Source organism: Poeciliopsis prolifica, unplaced genomic scaffold (assembly GCF_027474105.1).
Source record: "Poeciliopsis prolifica strain line A6 unplaced genomic scaffold, Auburn_PproV2 SCAFFOLD067, whole genome shotgun sequence".
Taxonomy (NCBI): Eukaryota; Metazoa; Chordata; class Actinopteri; order Cyprinodontiformes; family Poeciliidae; genus Poeciliopsis; species Poeciliopsis prolifica.
The window spans coordinates 1,029,836-1,047,505 of NW_026562442.1; the positions used below are offsets into that span (position 1 = coordinate 1,029,836).

At 39.5% G+C, this 17,670-nt stretch overlaps 1 protein-coding gene and 1 long non-coding RNA gene across 4 annotated transcripts; one reads left to right on the forward strand and one right to left on the reverse strand.

The window, feature by feature from the left end:
• The first annotated feature begins 7,555 nt into the window (after nucleotides 1-7,555).
• usp44 (ubiquitin specific peptidase 44) lies at nucleotides 7,556-17,089 on the forward strand. 3 transcript variants are annotated; one of them, XM_055020416.1, is made up of 6 exons: nucleotides 7,556-7,640; nucleotides 10,297-11,997; nucleotides 12,956-13,154; nucleotides 13,249-13,357; nucleotides 13,456-13,661; nucleotides 15,580-17,089. In XM_055020416.1, the coding sequence occupies exons 2-6, from the start codon at nucleotides 10,459-10,461 to the stop codon at nucleotides 15,702-15,704; spliced, it is 2,178 nt and encodes a 725-aa protein (XP_054876391.1). In that variant the 5' UTR covers nucleotides 7,556-7,640; nucleotides 10,297-10,458; the 3' UTR covers nucleotides 15,705-17,089. The 3 variants fall into 3 exon arrangements, with proteins under 3 accessions (XP_054876391.1, XP_054876392.1, XP_054876390.1); XM_055020417.1 differs by lacking the exon at nucleotides 7,556-7,640 and adding an exon at nucleotides 8,650-9,375 and having other exon boundaries at nucleotides 13,252-13,357; XM_055020415.1 differs by lacking the exon at nucleotides 7,556-7,640 and adding an exon at nucleotides 8,653-9,375.
• LOC129351528 (uncharacterized) lies at nucleotides 13,564-14,775 on the reverse strand. Its single transcript, XR_008604747.1, has 3 exons — nucleotides 14,709-14,775; nucleotides 14,480-14,598; nucleotides 13,564-13,644 (listed from the first exon to the last, which is right to left on the reverse strand). It is a non-coding gene; the product is annotated as an uncharacterized LOC129351528 (long non-coding RNA).
• Nucleotides 17,090-17,670: the final 581 nt, after the last annotated feature.

Here is a 17,670-nt window from a genome sequence, read left to right on the forward strand (position 1 = left end):
CGGCAGATTAAAAAACACCTTAATCAGCACTTCAGCAGCATAAACGTACAAAAAAATCATTAAAAAAAAAAACCTTTCAGTTAAAATCTTTACATATTTTATAGTCAAAAGCAGCTGATTATTAGGTCAGTAGACTTTTTATATTTCTAATTTTAGAAATGTATTTATTAATTTATTAGGTTTTACGACTTGATAGAAAAAGATGGTTATTAATGCCTTTCTGTATGGTGGTCAACCATACAGGAGGTGTGAGGGGGCTAGGGCCCACTCACACCCCCTTTTGGGGCCTCCACTGTTGGAAGCTGCAAAAATGCTAGTTAGAATATCCCACTGAAATAAACTGCAAAAACAAAATATTAAATATTTTTGTCTAGTTTCTAGTGCAAATAATTTCTTACTATTGACTAAAAAGTACTAGTTTGACTGGCAGATCATTTCATTTTAACACATTTCTCCCATGTTATAAGTAAATAATCTACTAGTGAAACTTTTCCATCATTACTAAGGAATTATTTACTTAAAATAAGCTCCTATTTCTTGCTGAAAAGTTTATTTTAAGTAAGTTTTGTCTTACTTAAAGCATACTGAGATATTTGCACTAGAAACTAAATAAAATACTTTTATTTTGAGTTTGTGCAGTGTAATTTGAAGCTTGGGGCAAAAGTTAAAATGTAGAAGAAAAATCTGAACATATGTGGTTTATAATAAGCTCTGTGCAGAGCGAACCCCAGACACAATCACTTCTCTCTCACACACATCTTTTCAGATCAAGTCTCCTGCACAGTCGCAGCGCACCGCAAAATGTAAACCATAACAGAGACAGAGCCCTGACCGGCGCTCTGTTTGGGTTTAGACGGAGAGCTCGTCTTCCGCTCGCGACGTGACGCGTTTGGCCGAAAGGTGCGAACACATTCCTGGCGAGTCGAGCGGCTCTGTGGGTCAAAGGTCATTCACCTGTGTCCACCTCCCCTCAGAAACTGCAGCCAGATAGCCTCTAGTAACCATATTTCCTACTGGCTGACCTGTTTAAAGATTTGTGGCAGCACTGGAGGTTTCTGTAAGCTGTTTCCAGACAGCAGGGTGGAGGGTGACTGAGTGCAAACGGGAAGAGGAATGTTGAAAGAAGAGATTAGAACAAACCTGCTATATCTGCAGACAACATATGTCCCCCTCTGCACCATCCATCATGTTGCAGACGTATTTCTGCAGAATGCTGCAGTTCATCCTATCAGAACTGATTTTTACGGGACAAAACATATTTCTCCCAAAAAATTAAGAAGTTCTGAGATTAATATGAGATTTTCTAGAAAAACTAGGAAATTTCTGAGTCGAAAAGTCATTTTCGAAAAGTCAAAAATGTGCTTAAAAAAACTCAAATTTTCAGATGAATGTCAGAAATTTTCCAGAACCCCCCACAAAAAAGTCCTTAACTTTTTAATGTATGAGAACTTTAAGTTTTGATGAGTTACCACAATGGAAAGATGGAAAAACCTCAGCAATGATGGCAAAAATAACCTTCTACTGTAAATATTAACATGTGAGGTGGGTTATAAGGACAAACTGACCTCCATCATTCAACAGTAACAGATTATTCAGCTGAAAACATTTAAATATGGAGAGAAAATCTGTACAGGACAATCAGAACATTCCTAAAAATGCCCCTTTCTAGATTGTTTTATGTTAAACAGGACTAAATGTCCTTCTAAAACAATAAACTGTTTTTTTCCAAACAATTTTTTTATTATTGCCACATAATTTTTTATGTATTCTCATATGAGTCTCAAGATGAGTTCATGAGTAAGAGTAGCAGGTTAAATATTTGTCTTCAGTAAATTAAATACATTAAAATGCTCCCAACTCTTTGGATTATTTATTGGGCTGTAAGTCATGTCTAGTTTAGTAATTGATTATTCTATTAATTAATTGGTCAAAAAAACTGGAAATTCATTATAAAAAGTTCATTTTCTGAATTTGAAAATAAACATTTTAATATCTAAAATGCAATTACAGAATTTCTTCAGGTTACTGCTGAGTATTTTTAACTAAGGATGCATCTGCAGCTAAAAATATGTTTATCCAAACAGTGTAGGGCTGATCTGGTGATTATTTTGCATTAACTAATTAGTAATTGTATAGCAAAACATGCTTAATTTTTACATGTACTTATATTTTACAGCATTTGAACCAGGGGAAGCTAAAACCATGCCAATAAAGGAGTTTTGAGTTGAACATGTCGACTGACAAAGAAGGATTCTTTCTGTCTTAAATATAAAAATGTTTTTGCACAGATTTGGCTTAATTACTACTCTGAGTGCGTTATTCTTTTTTAATTTTAGAGAACCAATTAAGAATTAATGGATTACTAAATTAGTTGATGGTTATTTTAAGAATCAATTAATCACAATTAATTAATAATTGTTTTTGTTCGCATGAGAAAGAAAAGGTTTTAGATAAAAAGTTCACAGAAAAAGAAGTGTTTTCTGTTTGTTTAAAGGCATCATTAATCATTTTCTGACATGAATCCAGCGACTCCTGGATGCAGCACAGAAAAGCTTCAAAAAGAAACTGCAGTTATTCACTGAAAGTGTTGAATCTGGAGTTAAATAAAAACCCAGAGGAGGTTTTCCATGTGCCGACTACCTGAAAGTGTTCCTCTCTGTTCGGGGCAGACCTTTGGATCAGACCGAAGGAGGTGTTTGTGGGAACCGGCCTTGAGGTCTAGACACAACAGGCCGCCGCAAACACACATTCAAGCACAGACCTCCTCTCTCACTCCCTCGTGCTCGCTCGCCCATTGTCCCAGGATCGACTGGCCTTTCTCAGCCTGTGATGGAGACGTCCAGCGGGGGGTTGCCTGGTGTGGGAACCCGCTTGATGAATGAGTGTTTGGCATGCTGGCGTACTCCTCTGGCATAGTTTGCGCCAGTATAGTTTTTGTGTTATTGTAGTAACGGCGAATGCATGCATGTGTGCGCGCCTGTATGAACACAAAGCCTCACTTGTGTTGCTATAGAATGGAGTTATGGCCTTTGTCCCGGCAGCATTCTTGCGTTGCGGTTAGCTCTGGAGTGCGTGGCAGCTCCTGGAGGCCGGGGGACAATAACCTCCCCCACCTTCCCGTCCCCTCACAGCCAGCCACAATGCACCGAGACGGGCGTCCCCAAACTGGCTGCAAACAGCTTCCAGGAAGCACAGGTAGGAAAACTCAGGTTCCAGGTTAGAAACCTCCATTTCCTGCAATTACATCAAGTCGTTTGCGGTACGTCCAGTTCTTTACAAAATAGATTAAGCTCAGTCAGTTTTCGGCTTCCAATCTCTTTAAGTTTTAGATTAGTGCTTGGAGTAGGCTATTCAAACACATCTGTGTGCTCTGATCAGGCTGAAATCTGGGGGTAGTGATGGTTTCAAGTCCTGAACCTTCAGAGACGCATAATGATGGTTACAAAGTCAGTCTTTTATCACCTGAAGAACATTTCCAGGATTAAAGGACAAATGTTGCAGAAAAAATCAGGAGAAACTCATCCATGCTCTTATATTTAGTCACAACAGAGTCGCAGTGATCAAAGTTCAAAGTTCAAATGGAAAAATGAGTTATGAATTTAGGGCAGATATTTGTGCAGCGATCAGAAAAGAAAGGACAGAATGATGGACAAAAACAGATGGACGGTGGAAAAATAGGGACTTGATACATAGAATCAGAGTTTGTTGGTTGGACGGACAGACGGATGGATGAATGGATGGATGAATGGATGGATGAATGGATGGATGTTCTACAGAATGAGAGAACCAGGCTCCTCTAACCTTCCAGTTCAGGTAATTTTCTCATTAGTTTTCGGTTTTTGGTTCTAAATTTCACTCAGAAATGGAAGTTAAAAAACGTCGACCCAATAATTAACCTTCCAGCACATTAAGCATCTGAACATTTCCCACCATGTGGGAAATCAGGATCAGATCTCTGGAAGCAGAAAATACACCAAGACTGGATTTATTCTCCTTCTTATAGTCTCAGGGAAACGTGTGCTGGATCAGAGAGTGATGTGGCCAGAATTACCCCGTCAGTCGAGATACATTTACAGAGGAAATGAGAAGATTTATGCATCGGAAACCGAGTCAGTGAATCGAGTTAAGGAAAAATATTCCTCAGAAACCATCACAGCTCACTGGCTTCACATTAAAAACACTTGAGGAATGTTGAAAGAGCAAGCCAGAACAGGGACGGGCATCAAAACACAACTGCTGATCATTTTTACATACATGACAAAACAAGATCCTGATGTCGTCGGTTTATTCAGACCAAAAAAGAATTATAAAAATTGACGACAAGTCATGCATCCAACGCCAACATCCTCCCTAATGGAGAGAGGACATTTTTACAGGAGGCGTGTTTGTTTACAGGCTCTGGAGCATTTCCTCTGGCTTCACCTGCACCTGTGTTTTAGCCAACCACAGAACCAGCGGCGTATCCAGCTGCACCAACACCACCGTGAAACCACCGGAATGGCTTCCTTTCTCTGGAAGCACCAGGCCAGCGAAACATGAAAACATGTTGCCTGTTTCACACATGTGGGCGTGCTTTTATTTTTATCTTTATGAGGTCCAGGTGTCTGGGAGAAACGGTACGCACCGAGCGTTCCCCGTCTTTCACTGCACATCGCTGTTGTTTAGACATCAGAACGGAAAAACTGAGGACAACCTAAAGCGACCTGCGTGTTTTCTAACATATTTGGATCTACTGGTGTGCATTATCGATTTCATCAACACTGACAAATGCAAGTAAAACAGAAAAACGGCTGAAAATCACACAGACGTATAAATCAGGTGCACATTTTGAAACCTTTTAGTTCTGTGTTCTCCGACTGCTGAAGTGAGAGTAAACGCCATTTTGAATCTTCCAAAAAAGATTGAACCGGTTTATAAATCTTGAAAAGGTTTCAGAAAATGTACAAATTATAAATTCATAGCACATTCAGACCAAAACCTGAAAATCTTGCAAAGTATTTTTGTCTATTTTCTAGTGCAAATATTTTAGTACGCTTTAAATTAAACTAAATGGAGTTACAAGTACCATTTTTAGTCAGATATTTAGGAGCTTTAAGGACCTGCCAGAGAGATTAGCCCTTTTCTTTTATCAATACTAAGAATATCTACTTGTAAGTTAGTTTTGTCTTATTTCAAGTGTACTAAGATGTTTGGATTAGAAACAAGACAAAAATATTTGATAAAACTTTAAAACAGACTGCAAAATGCCAAAAGAAGTCTTCAAAGCAACAAGGTATCATCACGCTGCAGGTTCAGTTCTGCTTCAGGTTTCTTTTGTCCTTTTTTTTAAACACATATTTCCCTCAATCCCTTTCTGATACCCAGAATAATTCATATTGGTTTTTATGATGATCTGGTCAGTTCCTGCAACCCAAAGCATTCCACTCCCCCCTCCGTGCTCCACAGTTACATGAAGCTCTTTTCCTGACATGCTGCCCAAATATTTTTATTTTTGACTCATCTGTCATTATTCCAGAAGTTGTGTAATCTACGTTATGATTTTGCATGCATGGTTTGGACACTTCTTTTAGCGTTTTGCAGCCTGCTTTAAAGGTAAACTTGCATAGAGACCTGGGAATGTTGGGAGTTTTTTTCTGCAGAGCAAAATAGCTGATTTCCTTTATTTCTTTTTCCAGACCTCCTTAAATCTATAACCAGAAAGCTTTTTGGACCTTACCATGAAGTTCACAATCACTTCAACTGTCAGGAGCACATCAGCCTAAATGTCTGAGGTTTAAGTGAAGCCACTTCAAGAGGGAATAAACTTTGGGGTGTTTTCATCCATTAATAACAAGAAATACATAATTATTCAATTTAACAGAAAGATCTTGGTTTGCATTGTGAAAGTTGATGTCATCCATCCATATCTTCAGATGTTAGGCATTAAGGTGTGACTGGAAATCTCCACTGGCTCATGGGAAAATCTACATTCGACTTTATCATTTCTGCTGTTTGGTGCTGAAAATATTGAGTCCAGCAGGTTTTCTCAGCCTGCTAACTCAAAACAAGGTTTCCTGAGAAAATGGTGAAGCTGAATGAGATTAAAAGTTCTGTAAAGGCAAAGCAGGTGAACCACAACAAGGAGTAGAAATCTGTTCATTTTGCCAGTAGTAAAAATCCTATTAAATATTAACACATAATTACTTAATATGCTTCATCTCACAAGATCTTTAGCAGTTAAGTAATAGTGAATAAAGTGTTTATGAGAAGGATGGATAAAAAGAACACGCGAGGCAACGAGGGTTTGCATGTGCAGACATGAAAGCAGTTATTGCCCGGAGACATTAAGGGAGAAAAAACATTAGAGATGATTCACAGGCGTTGCATTGTACATCGACACATACCTCTTTCTTCAAGTCACAAATGCTCCTTAATCTGCACTCTCCCCCCTTCTCACAGGAGGATTTAACAAGTTTGAATGGATCAGTTCCCCACTAATCAGAACATGAGAGGGATTCCTCACATGCAATCAGGGAGCATGTGTTGAGATGAAAAGCACGAGCCTTCAAGCTAACTTTCCTGGATGAAACCTAACTCCTGCCTTTGAGCCTCTGCAGAAATACACACAGAAAGATTTAATGTAGTTATGCACAGTTATGATGTTTTCTTTGCACTGATGGGATCTAGACGGTGACTACCACCATGCAGCCCCCATAAGCCAGCATGAAGCTCTGCACCTGCATCCTACAGTAGCTCAGAGACTCTCAAGGTTCACAACAGAAAATAAACACACATGGTACGTCCTGGAAAGTGACATCATTGCGTTACCTGAAACAGATTTTAATAAAAATGTCTTTCAATTGTTTTATTAACTACAAAAAGAAGGAAAAACTTAAAGGATGGATCAGAGTTATGTCAACTTTTCCAGACTTGAATGTCAATATTTGTGCATCGTCTTTATCAAAAATCAAGATCTGGGAAATTATCAATCAAAATCCAGCCTGTGGATCGAATTGTAAATAATAAACTTATGTTCTTTACTTCTAGCTGAAGGTCGAGTTTTTCAATTTCATACCAAACAAATTGGAGCTTAGCAGGTAAAAATGTCTGGTTTAACAAAAAAGTAGGCAAAAAAAAAAGATAATGAATTTATTTTACAGACTTGCTTAACTCAGGGTTTGACACAATTCAAAATTACACCAACAGCTCCCTCTAGCGATGAACGTTGGTCACATCTGTAAGGCGGTGTTGTGATTTTGAAAAGCTCATATTAAATATAGAGTAATAAACACGCAATAGAGGATATATAACACCTGTCCACTTGTGGTGATATTCTTCTTTTCTGTAAATGATTCCTCTGAAATTATTTCAGAAAAATAATCATTTTAATAAATCCAAATTTGGTGTTTAATAAATTCATTAAGATACATAAGAATATTTTGAATCTGTCAAACTGAAGAAAGCAAATGAAAAAGTGAATGTGACGCACAAGTCTGGTTGTAAATGATAACTATATGGTGATAAACTACTCGCAACAATATAAACAACAACAAAAACGTCACGTCTCGTGGACGCGCTCGAACTAACACCACGCGACAGGGATTGACAAGATGGCGAACATTTTAGAAACAGAGGAGTAACAACCGTGAAGGGGAGCCTCGGTGAGCTGCGTGCTGTTAAAATACTGACTTGTCTTGTTCATGAGGACTGTGTTTGATCATAATCTGGGAGTTGGTGGAAAGTCCCGACGGACGCCGTGAACGGCGGGCGGAAAAACGCGTGAACTCGTTGGGATATCTGCCCGGCTTGCTAATGCTAATTAGCATGCTAGGCTAACATTTAGCAGCTCACTAATCTTTTAATCACAAATCTGGGATCAGGAATATTATGCACCGGAAACTGTGAATGAACTCTGATTTAAGTTTAAATTTCTCGACGCTGTTGTTTCTCGTGTTTGATGAGTCGCTGGGTTTCTATTTTGTTTTATAAATCTCAGAGATCTCGGGTTAGCCGGAGCTAGCTGGCTCATGTTAGCAACTGGGGATGTACCACTTTTTGAAACATTAGCATCATAAAACAGAAGGCATTCTCATGCTGATGTGAAATCAACTGTTGTTTCTTTTACCGTTTAATGGTTGTCTTCAGTTTGGGCGTATTTATTATGCATTTATGCAACAATGAAGCTTCATGTTCAGACCAGCCAACCACAAGGACAACCCAGGTAAAGCGCGCTAACTCGCTGTTAAATCCTGGTCTGAATAATCACGACTCTTAAAGCTCAATTATATCACTCCTATTTTAATATATTAACTGAATGTTCTGCTATAAGTGGATACAGCTTAAGAAAAGTCAAATATATTACATTACTGTATAATCCTTGATATTTACGGTTTATAAAACGAATAAACACGCCCACTCCTGCACTATAAAAGGTAAACAAGCGCAATTATCGATGAACAACAGTCGTTTTAGCTTTTATGATCGGTGATTCTCTTATAAAGTTTTTAGTACGGAAAGTTTGCAAAAGTTTAATAAACATGTAGTAGACTTATTCAGACCAAACAGCAACGCGCTGACTGTCTCGTTTTGTAGTTTTAATAAGGCAGAAAGAATCCAGTTTAATTTAATTAATCCAATGCAGTTGGAGAGTGTTGACGTGTGTGAGATTTCTTCCTGATCTCCTCAGAACAACGGTTGAGTGAGTCACACACTGTCCATAAAAGAAGAAACTGCTTTTCCTTTCGGGTTTTATGCACCGTCCAGAGGACAGATGAGAACATGTGATGATTTTATTTTGATGTGCAAGTTTCAACATCCTCATTATAACCAGAAATGATGTCAGGCCTTTACTGAGTGATGCCAATTTCAGATTTTTTATGCCTAACGTTGGTGGTCTGAGTATTTTTATTGGTTGTAGTTTTGAATCCAACAGAAAAAGAAGATATTTATTTAAATGTATGTCCTGAATGACTGTTTAATTACAGTGAAAAAGTGGTTATAAAACTAACACCACATGTGTTTAATAAGCATATCTACAACTAAAAGACCCAGATTAGCTCATAACAGGAAGTGCTAATTCATGCCGCTCTACTGCTATTTGTGTCTCTGGGTTCAGTGAGTTTGTGTTTCTGTTACTATTTATAGAAAAGGTTTAGGTTGATGCTTCATATCCAGGTTTAACGGCTATTTTAGGCCTGGGTTGGTTTTTATATTCAAAAATATACAAGATTATTTTCCATCAACGAAGAATCTTTTATAGAATGTTATTTTTTTAATTCAAAGAATTACTTTTAAACAAAAGTCGTTAATAATTCTGAATATTTTTGCGCTGACCTTTATCTTTATAGAGTTAATGAAGCACAGACTGTCTAACTGTTGCTGCACACTTCTGGACAGGTGGCTGAAAGAAGAGCTTTTATTTACAAAGAAGGCAAAATTGGTGGTCTGGAAGTATTTTTGTTTCTTTATTTTGGGAAGAATAATAAAAATGTTTCATATGCTCTGCAGGAAGATTTTGAACGCTGCTACTACATTTAGCAGATTCACTACTGCACCAAATTTTTAAATGAAAGAAATAGTAAAATAGGGCTGAAACAAGTATTTTAGTTATTAATTAATTTAGTTATTAATTAATTAATTTGCACAACATTAGAAATACATGAAAAGGTTCAAATAAACAATTTGTCTTTTAAATAATGAAAACTTTTTATTGCCTACATTTTTTTTGTTTACACCAAATAAGCAGTGACTAATCAATAAAGTGTAAGGCTGATTTGTTGACCATTTTTTGAATTAACTGATTAATTGATTTATGATTGGATAGCAAAAGGTCCTTAATAAGAAATTTTATTTCACAGAATCTGAAGCAGCCAAAGTTAAAACTGCAAATTAAGAAGTTTTAGGTAGAACATATTTAAAGACAAAGGGATTTTTTTTTTAATCTTAAATACAAAATGTTAGTAATTTTTGTATGGTTTTGACTTAATTACTGCTCTGAATGTGTTGTTCTTTAAGTACATGACAGTTTGAGTCTGTAAACACATATAATGATTATTGGATACAAAATTAGCTGACAGTTATTTTAATAATCTGTTACTCAGATCAATAATTTCAGGTCTTTGTTAAATGGTTGGTTAAACGGCTCTATAGTTGAATTTTGTCAACGTTTTCTAAACTGCTTGAAAGCACAAAGTAAACTCTTATTTACTGAAAAAATGGTTTATTTTTTAAATGTAATGTTAGTTTATTTTCCCGCCTGTTGGTTTGGAGTTGATAAAATCTTCAGTTCAGGTTAGTTACAGCTTTTTTCTCTTCCAGAAACCACAGCCATGTCCTGGGATGTTCCCATTTCTCCGCTCACTGTGGTTACCATGGTAATATGAGGCTAGTCTGAAAGCGACACACGCTCTCTGCCTCGCACGCAAACCCACAGTCAGGCGTTGACTGTTGCAGGCGGAGCGCCGGCCGGCCGGCCGTGTGATGGACAGGTGTAAACACGTGGGGCGGCTGCGCCTGGCCCCAGACCACTCCATCCTCAACCCCCAGAAGTGGCACTGCGTGGACTGCAACACCACCGAGTCCGTTTGGGCCTGCCTGGGCTGCGCGCATGTGGCGTGCGGCCGCTACATCGAGGAACATGCTCTCCAGCATTTCCAGCAGCAGCGCCACCCACTGGCGATGGAGGTTAACGAGCTGTATGTGTTTTGCTACTTGTGCGACGACTATGTGCTGAACGATAACGCTACTGGGGATCTGAAGCTACTGCGCAGCACCCTCAGCGCCATCCAGAGCCAGCGCTATGAGGTCACAACGCGCAGCGGGCGGACCCTGCGCTCGGCCAGCTTCGGATCGGACGCCCTCATACCTTGCGGTGCCAGTGAGTTGCAGCTGAGAGACGAGGACCGAATGTTTACTGCCCTGTGGCACCGCCGCCGGGCCCTCATCGGACGCATTTTCCGCCTATGGTTTGGTTTAACCGACTGTGGGAAGAGGAGAGAGGAAGAGGAGAGGAGGAGGGAGGAAGAGGAAGAGCAGAAACGGGAGGCCAGGGAGAGGCGGCGCGCTCTGAAGCGCCAGCTACAGGACGTACTGGAAAGCGCTCCGATCAGAAAGAGCCGACGTTTGCGTCGGAAGAGCCAGAGAGTCGTGGATGCGACAATCGCACCGACTGTTCAGAAAGATCGCAAGAAGAGAAAAAGTCAAACGGCCTCGTCTCGATCTCGCAGGTCACGGACTCAAAGTCCTTCCGCTGCAGTGCCTAAGAAAGCCGGTCAGACAAAAAAGTCCCCTCCTTGTTCCAAATCCCAGAGACGTTCCTCTAACCCCAAATCTAAGCCCAGAACTACGCCGTCCTCGTCCCGTGGCGCCCAGACGCCGGTCCGCCGCCGGCAGAGCAGCAAGCAGGAAGGTTCGCCTTTCAAACGGCGTCCCACTGTCACTCCCGGCGTGACGGGTCTGAGGAATCTGGGGAACACCTGCTACATGAATTCCATCCTGCAGGTTTTAAGCCATCTGCACGTTTTCAGGGAGTGCTTTCTCCGCCTGGACCTGACCCAGGCGCTGGAGCTGCTGGCGTCTGCCGTCCACGGCCAGCTGACGGTGAAAACAACAACGCAGTTCCCCCCGTCTCAGAGAAAGGGGCTCCAGTTGACATCGGGGCTGAGTGGCGGGGCGTCGCGCGGCCGCAACATGGAGCTGATCCAACCCAAAGAGCCCAGCTCCAAGCACATCTCCCTCTGCCACGAGCTGCACACCCTGTTCCAGGTCATGTGGTCCGGCAAGTGGGCGCTGGTCTCGCCTTTTGCCATGCTGCACTCGGTGTGGCAGCTGATCCCCGCGTTCAGGGGCTACGCCCAGCAGGACGCGCAGGAGTTCCTGTGCGAACTGCTGGACAAGGTGCAGCAGGAGCTGGAGAGCACCGGGAAGCACACCAACACGGCCGGAGTCCCTCAGAAACGCCTCATCAAGCAGGTTCTGAGCGTCGTCAACACCATCTTCCACGGCCAGCTTCTCAGCCAGGTATGACACACACACACACACACACACACACCTTTAACCCTGCAATCCAGCTTCTGCTCTAAGCTTCACAGATGCATTTAGTGACTGACGCTGCGTTCACACTCCAGCCTGAAGTGACCCAAATCCAATGTTTTTAGCCGTAAAGCGACCTTCGTCTGATCGTTTTATGATAGTTGCAGCAACACAGCAACAAATCTAAATCTAATATGTAATTTAAAAAACAAGCACTTGACAGAGTTTGGTTAGATCGAGATTCACAGCAGAAAAAACAAAGTCATCCAGAGCGATTAGACAAAAGGTAAAGCAATTATCAACACTCAACCAGAAGAGCAAGACAGTCAGAAAGCTGAACAAATAACCCAATAAATAATTGAAGTCAACGAGTTAGCGGTGCAAGATGCTGCTTTTGCTCTCGCTGTTGGACTGACGTAGAATGAATGTTGTATTTTTTTGTTGACATTATTTGATATTTGCAGCATTGAGATTTATTTGACTCGTCTATAATTTATGGTACAGAGAACCTTCTGTTAAATATTGTTTTACTGATTGCAGGTTTTTCAGTTGTTCTTTTGACTGAATAGCTACTGCAAGTACTTTACATGTTTTATGTCTAAATTAGGTGAATTTATAGCCAGATCATTTTTCCATTTTGCCAGATCACAAAGTAACATTTAAAAATTAACGGCCAATCCAGATGATCGGACCTACTGGGAGATCAGCAAAGAACCTGATCTGAGAATCCCTAATAAATACTTTAGCAGGGCTCTGTAGAGGATGTGAATGTGGAAGAAGATGAGTAATGCTTCCTGGTAGTGTGGGCACACACTGAGACACCTGCTCTAGCTGGACAGAAGGCCGAGTGTCTTCAGCTACTCTCTACTCTGACTGCTCACCATGACCCCGACTCAGACTGCATGACAAAGAGGGAAGCTCCGCTCATGCCGACTCATCTGTGCAGGTGACCTGCCTGGCCTGCAGCCATCGCTCCAACACTGTGGAGCCTTTCTGGGATTTGTCTCTGGAGTTCCCTGAGCGTTACCATAGCAACAGCAGGGAGTCCGCCGCGCAGGCTCCGTGCCACCTGACCGAGATGCTGGCCAAGTTTACAGAAACAGAAGCACTGGAGGGAAACATTTACGCTTGCGACCAGTGCAACGGTGAGTGAGTGCAACACTCTCACCGTTAAGCTAAATGCTGTCTATTAAAAACATTTAGTGGAACAGAAGTTTACATTTTACCTTCCTCTTGCAGCAGCCCGACGACGCACATGCTCCAAAACAGTCATCTTGACCGAAGCAAAGAAACAGCTGATGGTCTTTAAACTGCCTCAGGTCCTCAGGCTCCACCTCAAACGCTTCAGGTGAGATCACGCTTCAAGTTAGCATGCTAATTAGCCGCACGGCTTTGACAAAACTGCAGCAGGTTTCGGCTGGTCGATTTACTGTGTCTGATGGTCAGGTGGTCCGGGCGGAACCATCGGGAGAAGATCGGAGTCCACGTCCGCTTCGACCAGCTCCTCAACATGGAGCCCTACTGCAGCCCCAGCGCCGCCGGGTCTCCGCGCCCCAAGCACTTCCTCTACGAGCTCTCTGCTGTCGTGATGCATCATGGGAAGGGATTTGGGTCAGGCCACTACACTGCCTACTGCTACAACACAGAAGGAGGTGAGTGGAAAAAAGCATCTTCAGTAAATACTGTTTGGTTGAGTTGGATCCAAAATGTGGAAATATTTAACGTAGGAAATTAATGCAAGAACTCTTACATGAGTGAAAGTTTTGGTTGCTTTACCTACTATAAGCAACTTAACTGGATGAAAATATTTTTACCAAAAATGCATCAGTTGCAAATCTGCAGGTTGTCCTGGTTTAACATAACCGACTACACGCACGAGTTAAACATGTTTTATATAAATATAATGCTTCCTCTGCTTTAATGTTTTTGCAATTATGCTATTTGTATCAATGTTTAGGTTAAATATTCCAGAATTTGAGAATAATTGTATATTTTTAGTCCATCTGGTGACAAAGTAACATGAGGAACCTTTTTACTCTTACTCAGGTAATTTCATGCATGGCTACTTTTCACTTTTACTTGAGTAAAAATACAGTGAAGTACTGCTTCAGTGACTGAATTTTATTTATCCAGCCATAGTTATTGATTAATGATTGAATTTAAAGTTAATTAATCTTTTCGATCAATTAACAATTAATTAATAAATGCTCATGTTACTAAAAACCAGAATTTTTTCCTGTAGTAATATGCTGACTTAAAAAACATCAAATCTTAACATTATTTTGTATTATTTGTATTAAATACTCATTGAATTTTCTTGAATGATCAAACTTAGACATGTTATGAAAACAAAGCAGGTGATTAAAGATGAAAAGACTAAAATAAGTTAAATATGAACAATATTCATACAGAAGTACCGTTTGTAATTACTCAGAATGTCAGAACCGATAAATGAAGTTTATTAACTCACTACAATCCTTAAAATCACGTTTTCCTTCATTTTATCTCATTTTATCTCCGTCGCCTTCACTTCCTCGCCTTCCGTTATTTCCTGTTGAGAAGCTCCGTCATGTCGCTCGGCTAAATCATCTATTAAGGTGAAATTTAAAGAACATGTCGAGCATTTATATTTCTAAATAACTCCAGACGTGTTTATATTTCTAAACAGAACCGCGTAAAGTGCGTTTTACGTGCCGCACCTGACTCGGTTGGACGTGTTTTTATTGACTTCCCGGTATGGCCGCCATCTTTGTTTTTGCATCAACGGCTCCGCCTAAGGATGACCGGCGGCGCCCTCTGCTGGAGGGTGGCCAAATTACAACACTAAAACACTAGTTAATAGACTGGAACTAAAGTAACTATTTAATTACAATTAATTAAAACTTTTAATTCTCTGAGCATAAAAGTATAACTCTTATCCAACATATTTTCATTGGAAACGGATCCATCTGATATGGATCAGTGTTGACACAGAACAGCTGTCTATTTATACTTGATCTATTTCCCATTGATGCTCCATGACAGGAATCCATGGATGTCTTGTAATGTCAGGATAGAGAAGCTGCTAACACTGTAGAGGTAAAACAGGAGGAGGCAAATATTCCAAGCTAATAATCAGTGATGAACATTTGAAGGAACATTTGCATCTTAATGGCTAATAAAACTGGTCTTAGCTATAAAACATTCCAGGAAGTGGCAGACATGAGAACCGATTTAACCTCTCTGTGCCACTGCAATGTTGTAAAATATATAATATGCACATTTCCCCTTTCTTTCTTCAAGTAAAACCCTTTTTCTTTTATTATGCTAGCAATAAAGTATTTCCTCCCTATTTAATTTCATGCTAGACTCCAGCTCCGCGACTCAGTCTGTTAACACAGATAGATTAACGATCAATGATTAACCAACAGTACTTGTTGTTCTCTATTACTGTATGTCTGCCAAGTGCCTGAATAAAATCAATGTAGCATGAGGTTTAAATTTTTTATTTATTTTTTTAAATCACTAAAATGTTGACCTCAAATCAAAAACATAAACAGTTCATTTTTCTTCCCATCTTCTCTCTTCCAGGCTTCTGGGTTCACTGTAATGACTCTAAGCTGAATGTGTGCTCAGTGGACGAGGTTTGTCGGGCTCAGGCCTACATCCTCTTCTACACGCAGCGAGTAACTCAGGACAAAGACCGGCCACTATAGAATCAGGACCTCTCTCCTGAACTTTGACCTCCACTGTATCCCGGCCCAACCTGTCGCTCCTTCTCCAGTATTTTTTCTAAAACCTGGGATCATGGGACTTTTTTTTGTGTCTATTTTTCTAAGTTAGGAAAAATAAGAGGAAGGACTCCTTTTGTAAAAACCCGGTTCTGCTTTGTGAACTTGTTGTAAATGGTGTTTATATATATGTAGGTATTTTAAAAGAAAATGCTGATGTGATTTATGTAAATTTGTATTTTATTAAGAAGAGAGTATCAGCCAAGGTTTGTCTCCTGCAAGGAGCGTTCTCACCTGCCCTACTTGTTGATTGTAAATGTTTATCAGCTGAAATGTTTCTCAGTCACTTTAGATTGTTGAAGTGGATGTAGGTTAACTTGTCAGTCACTCAAGATGGCATTGGGCTCATTTTCCTGCCAGAAATGCACTAGTTTATACAGTTTTTGTTTCATTTTGTACACAAATGACGGTTGTTTCAAAATAAAAACATCCAGGACAGGAAGTTTGGGTTAGAATAAATATTCAACATGGTGGAAACTTTGCCCGTAGTCCTGCGCTGCCACCTTTCTGCTCCAGAATGTAACTGCTTTAAGAGAAACACCCCCAACCAGACAATAATAGAAAAAGTGCCCTTTTGTCTCAAAGTATGTTTATTGTTCTTATCAATTCAGCAGCACTGCGATCCATAAAAAACAGCATTTAGTCTATGAATGTATTTTTATACAAACTTCAGAGGTTTTACAAACTTGACCATCAAATGTTAAATTTTTATACGACCTGTTGTTCAACACCAGCATCAGTTTTATGAGGATTTTACTGTATGAATCTGTTCATTGGAGAAGAATCACAGCACACCTGGTTTTCCTTTCACTGTTGAATGGTTGGTTTTTGGTGTTTTGGTTACTACTTCATGGTGTGTTTGTGCTTCACGGTGTGTTTGTGCTTCACAGTGTGTTTGTGCTTCACAGTGTGTTTGTGCGTGTGTGTAAATTTTATGAAAGTTATGCTATGCAAATTGTTACCTCAATTTTTATTTCTAGAAAAAATTACCTCAATAAATGAGATTATTTTTTCACTTTTCTACAAAGTTGGGAGTTTTTGTCTTTTTTTAAATATGGTAGCGGACAACTTTAAACAAAGTCAATATTTGACTGTCACCTTATAAAATAAGTTTATCAACAAGTCCAATTTAAGAAATATTCAGGTCTTCCTAATTCCACCTTGAATAAAAGTTTAGGAAAAAACTGCAAATGCAGGACCTGGTTGGGAGATCCTGCAAGCAAACTGACTTTTTTTTTCTTATTTTTTTAATACTGAATGTTTTTCTTTCCACATAATTTTATTATGAATATTTACATAATTTTTTACTAATGCCGTTTAGTTTCCAGTCGTCAATCAAAATTCTCTGTTTACGTGCAATAAAGTACAAATATTAATTTACCAGCTGATGATGCTGCACTAGTTAGTTGCATTTTTGCCTTCCTAACATTTAATTTCCATATTTTTTAAACTGAATTGTTTTTGTTATCCCACCAAATGATTGTCAGTTTGGAAACCACTGGCAAACATAAAGATTACAGAAAGATTATTTATGTTTTTAACTTCTTATTCTAAACTTAATCACTTTTAAGTAAATAGTAATTGAGATCCAATTGCTTATGTGTTTTATTGTTAGTTTAACAAAAATATAGAAATAACATCAGATTCAGTTATTAAAATAATCGTCAATTTAGTAATCAATTGTTAACTGGAGTTTACGCTCAAAAAGCAATTTGAACTCAGAGCAGCAACGAATCCAAAACTTTCAAAATAAAAATCTGAATGTAAATGTTTCATGGAAATATGTCAGTGACGGTTTTAGCTACACTTGGGTAAAATTGGCTAAAAAAATAAAACTTTAACAAGATTTTGCTGTGTAATCATTAACCTTTGTTAAAAATCAAGTAAAATA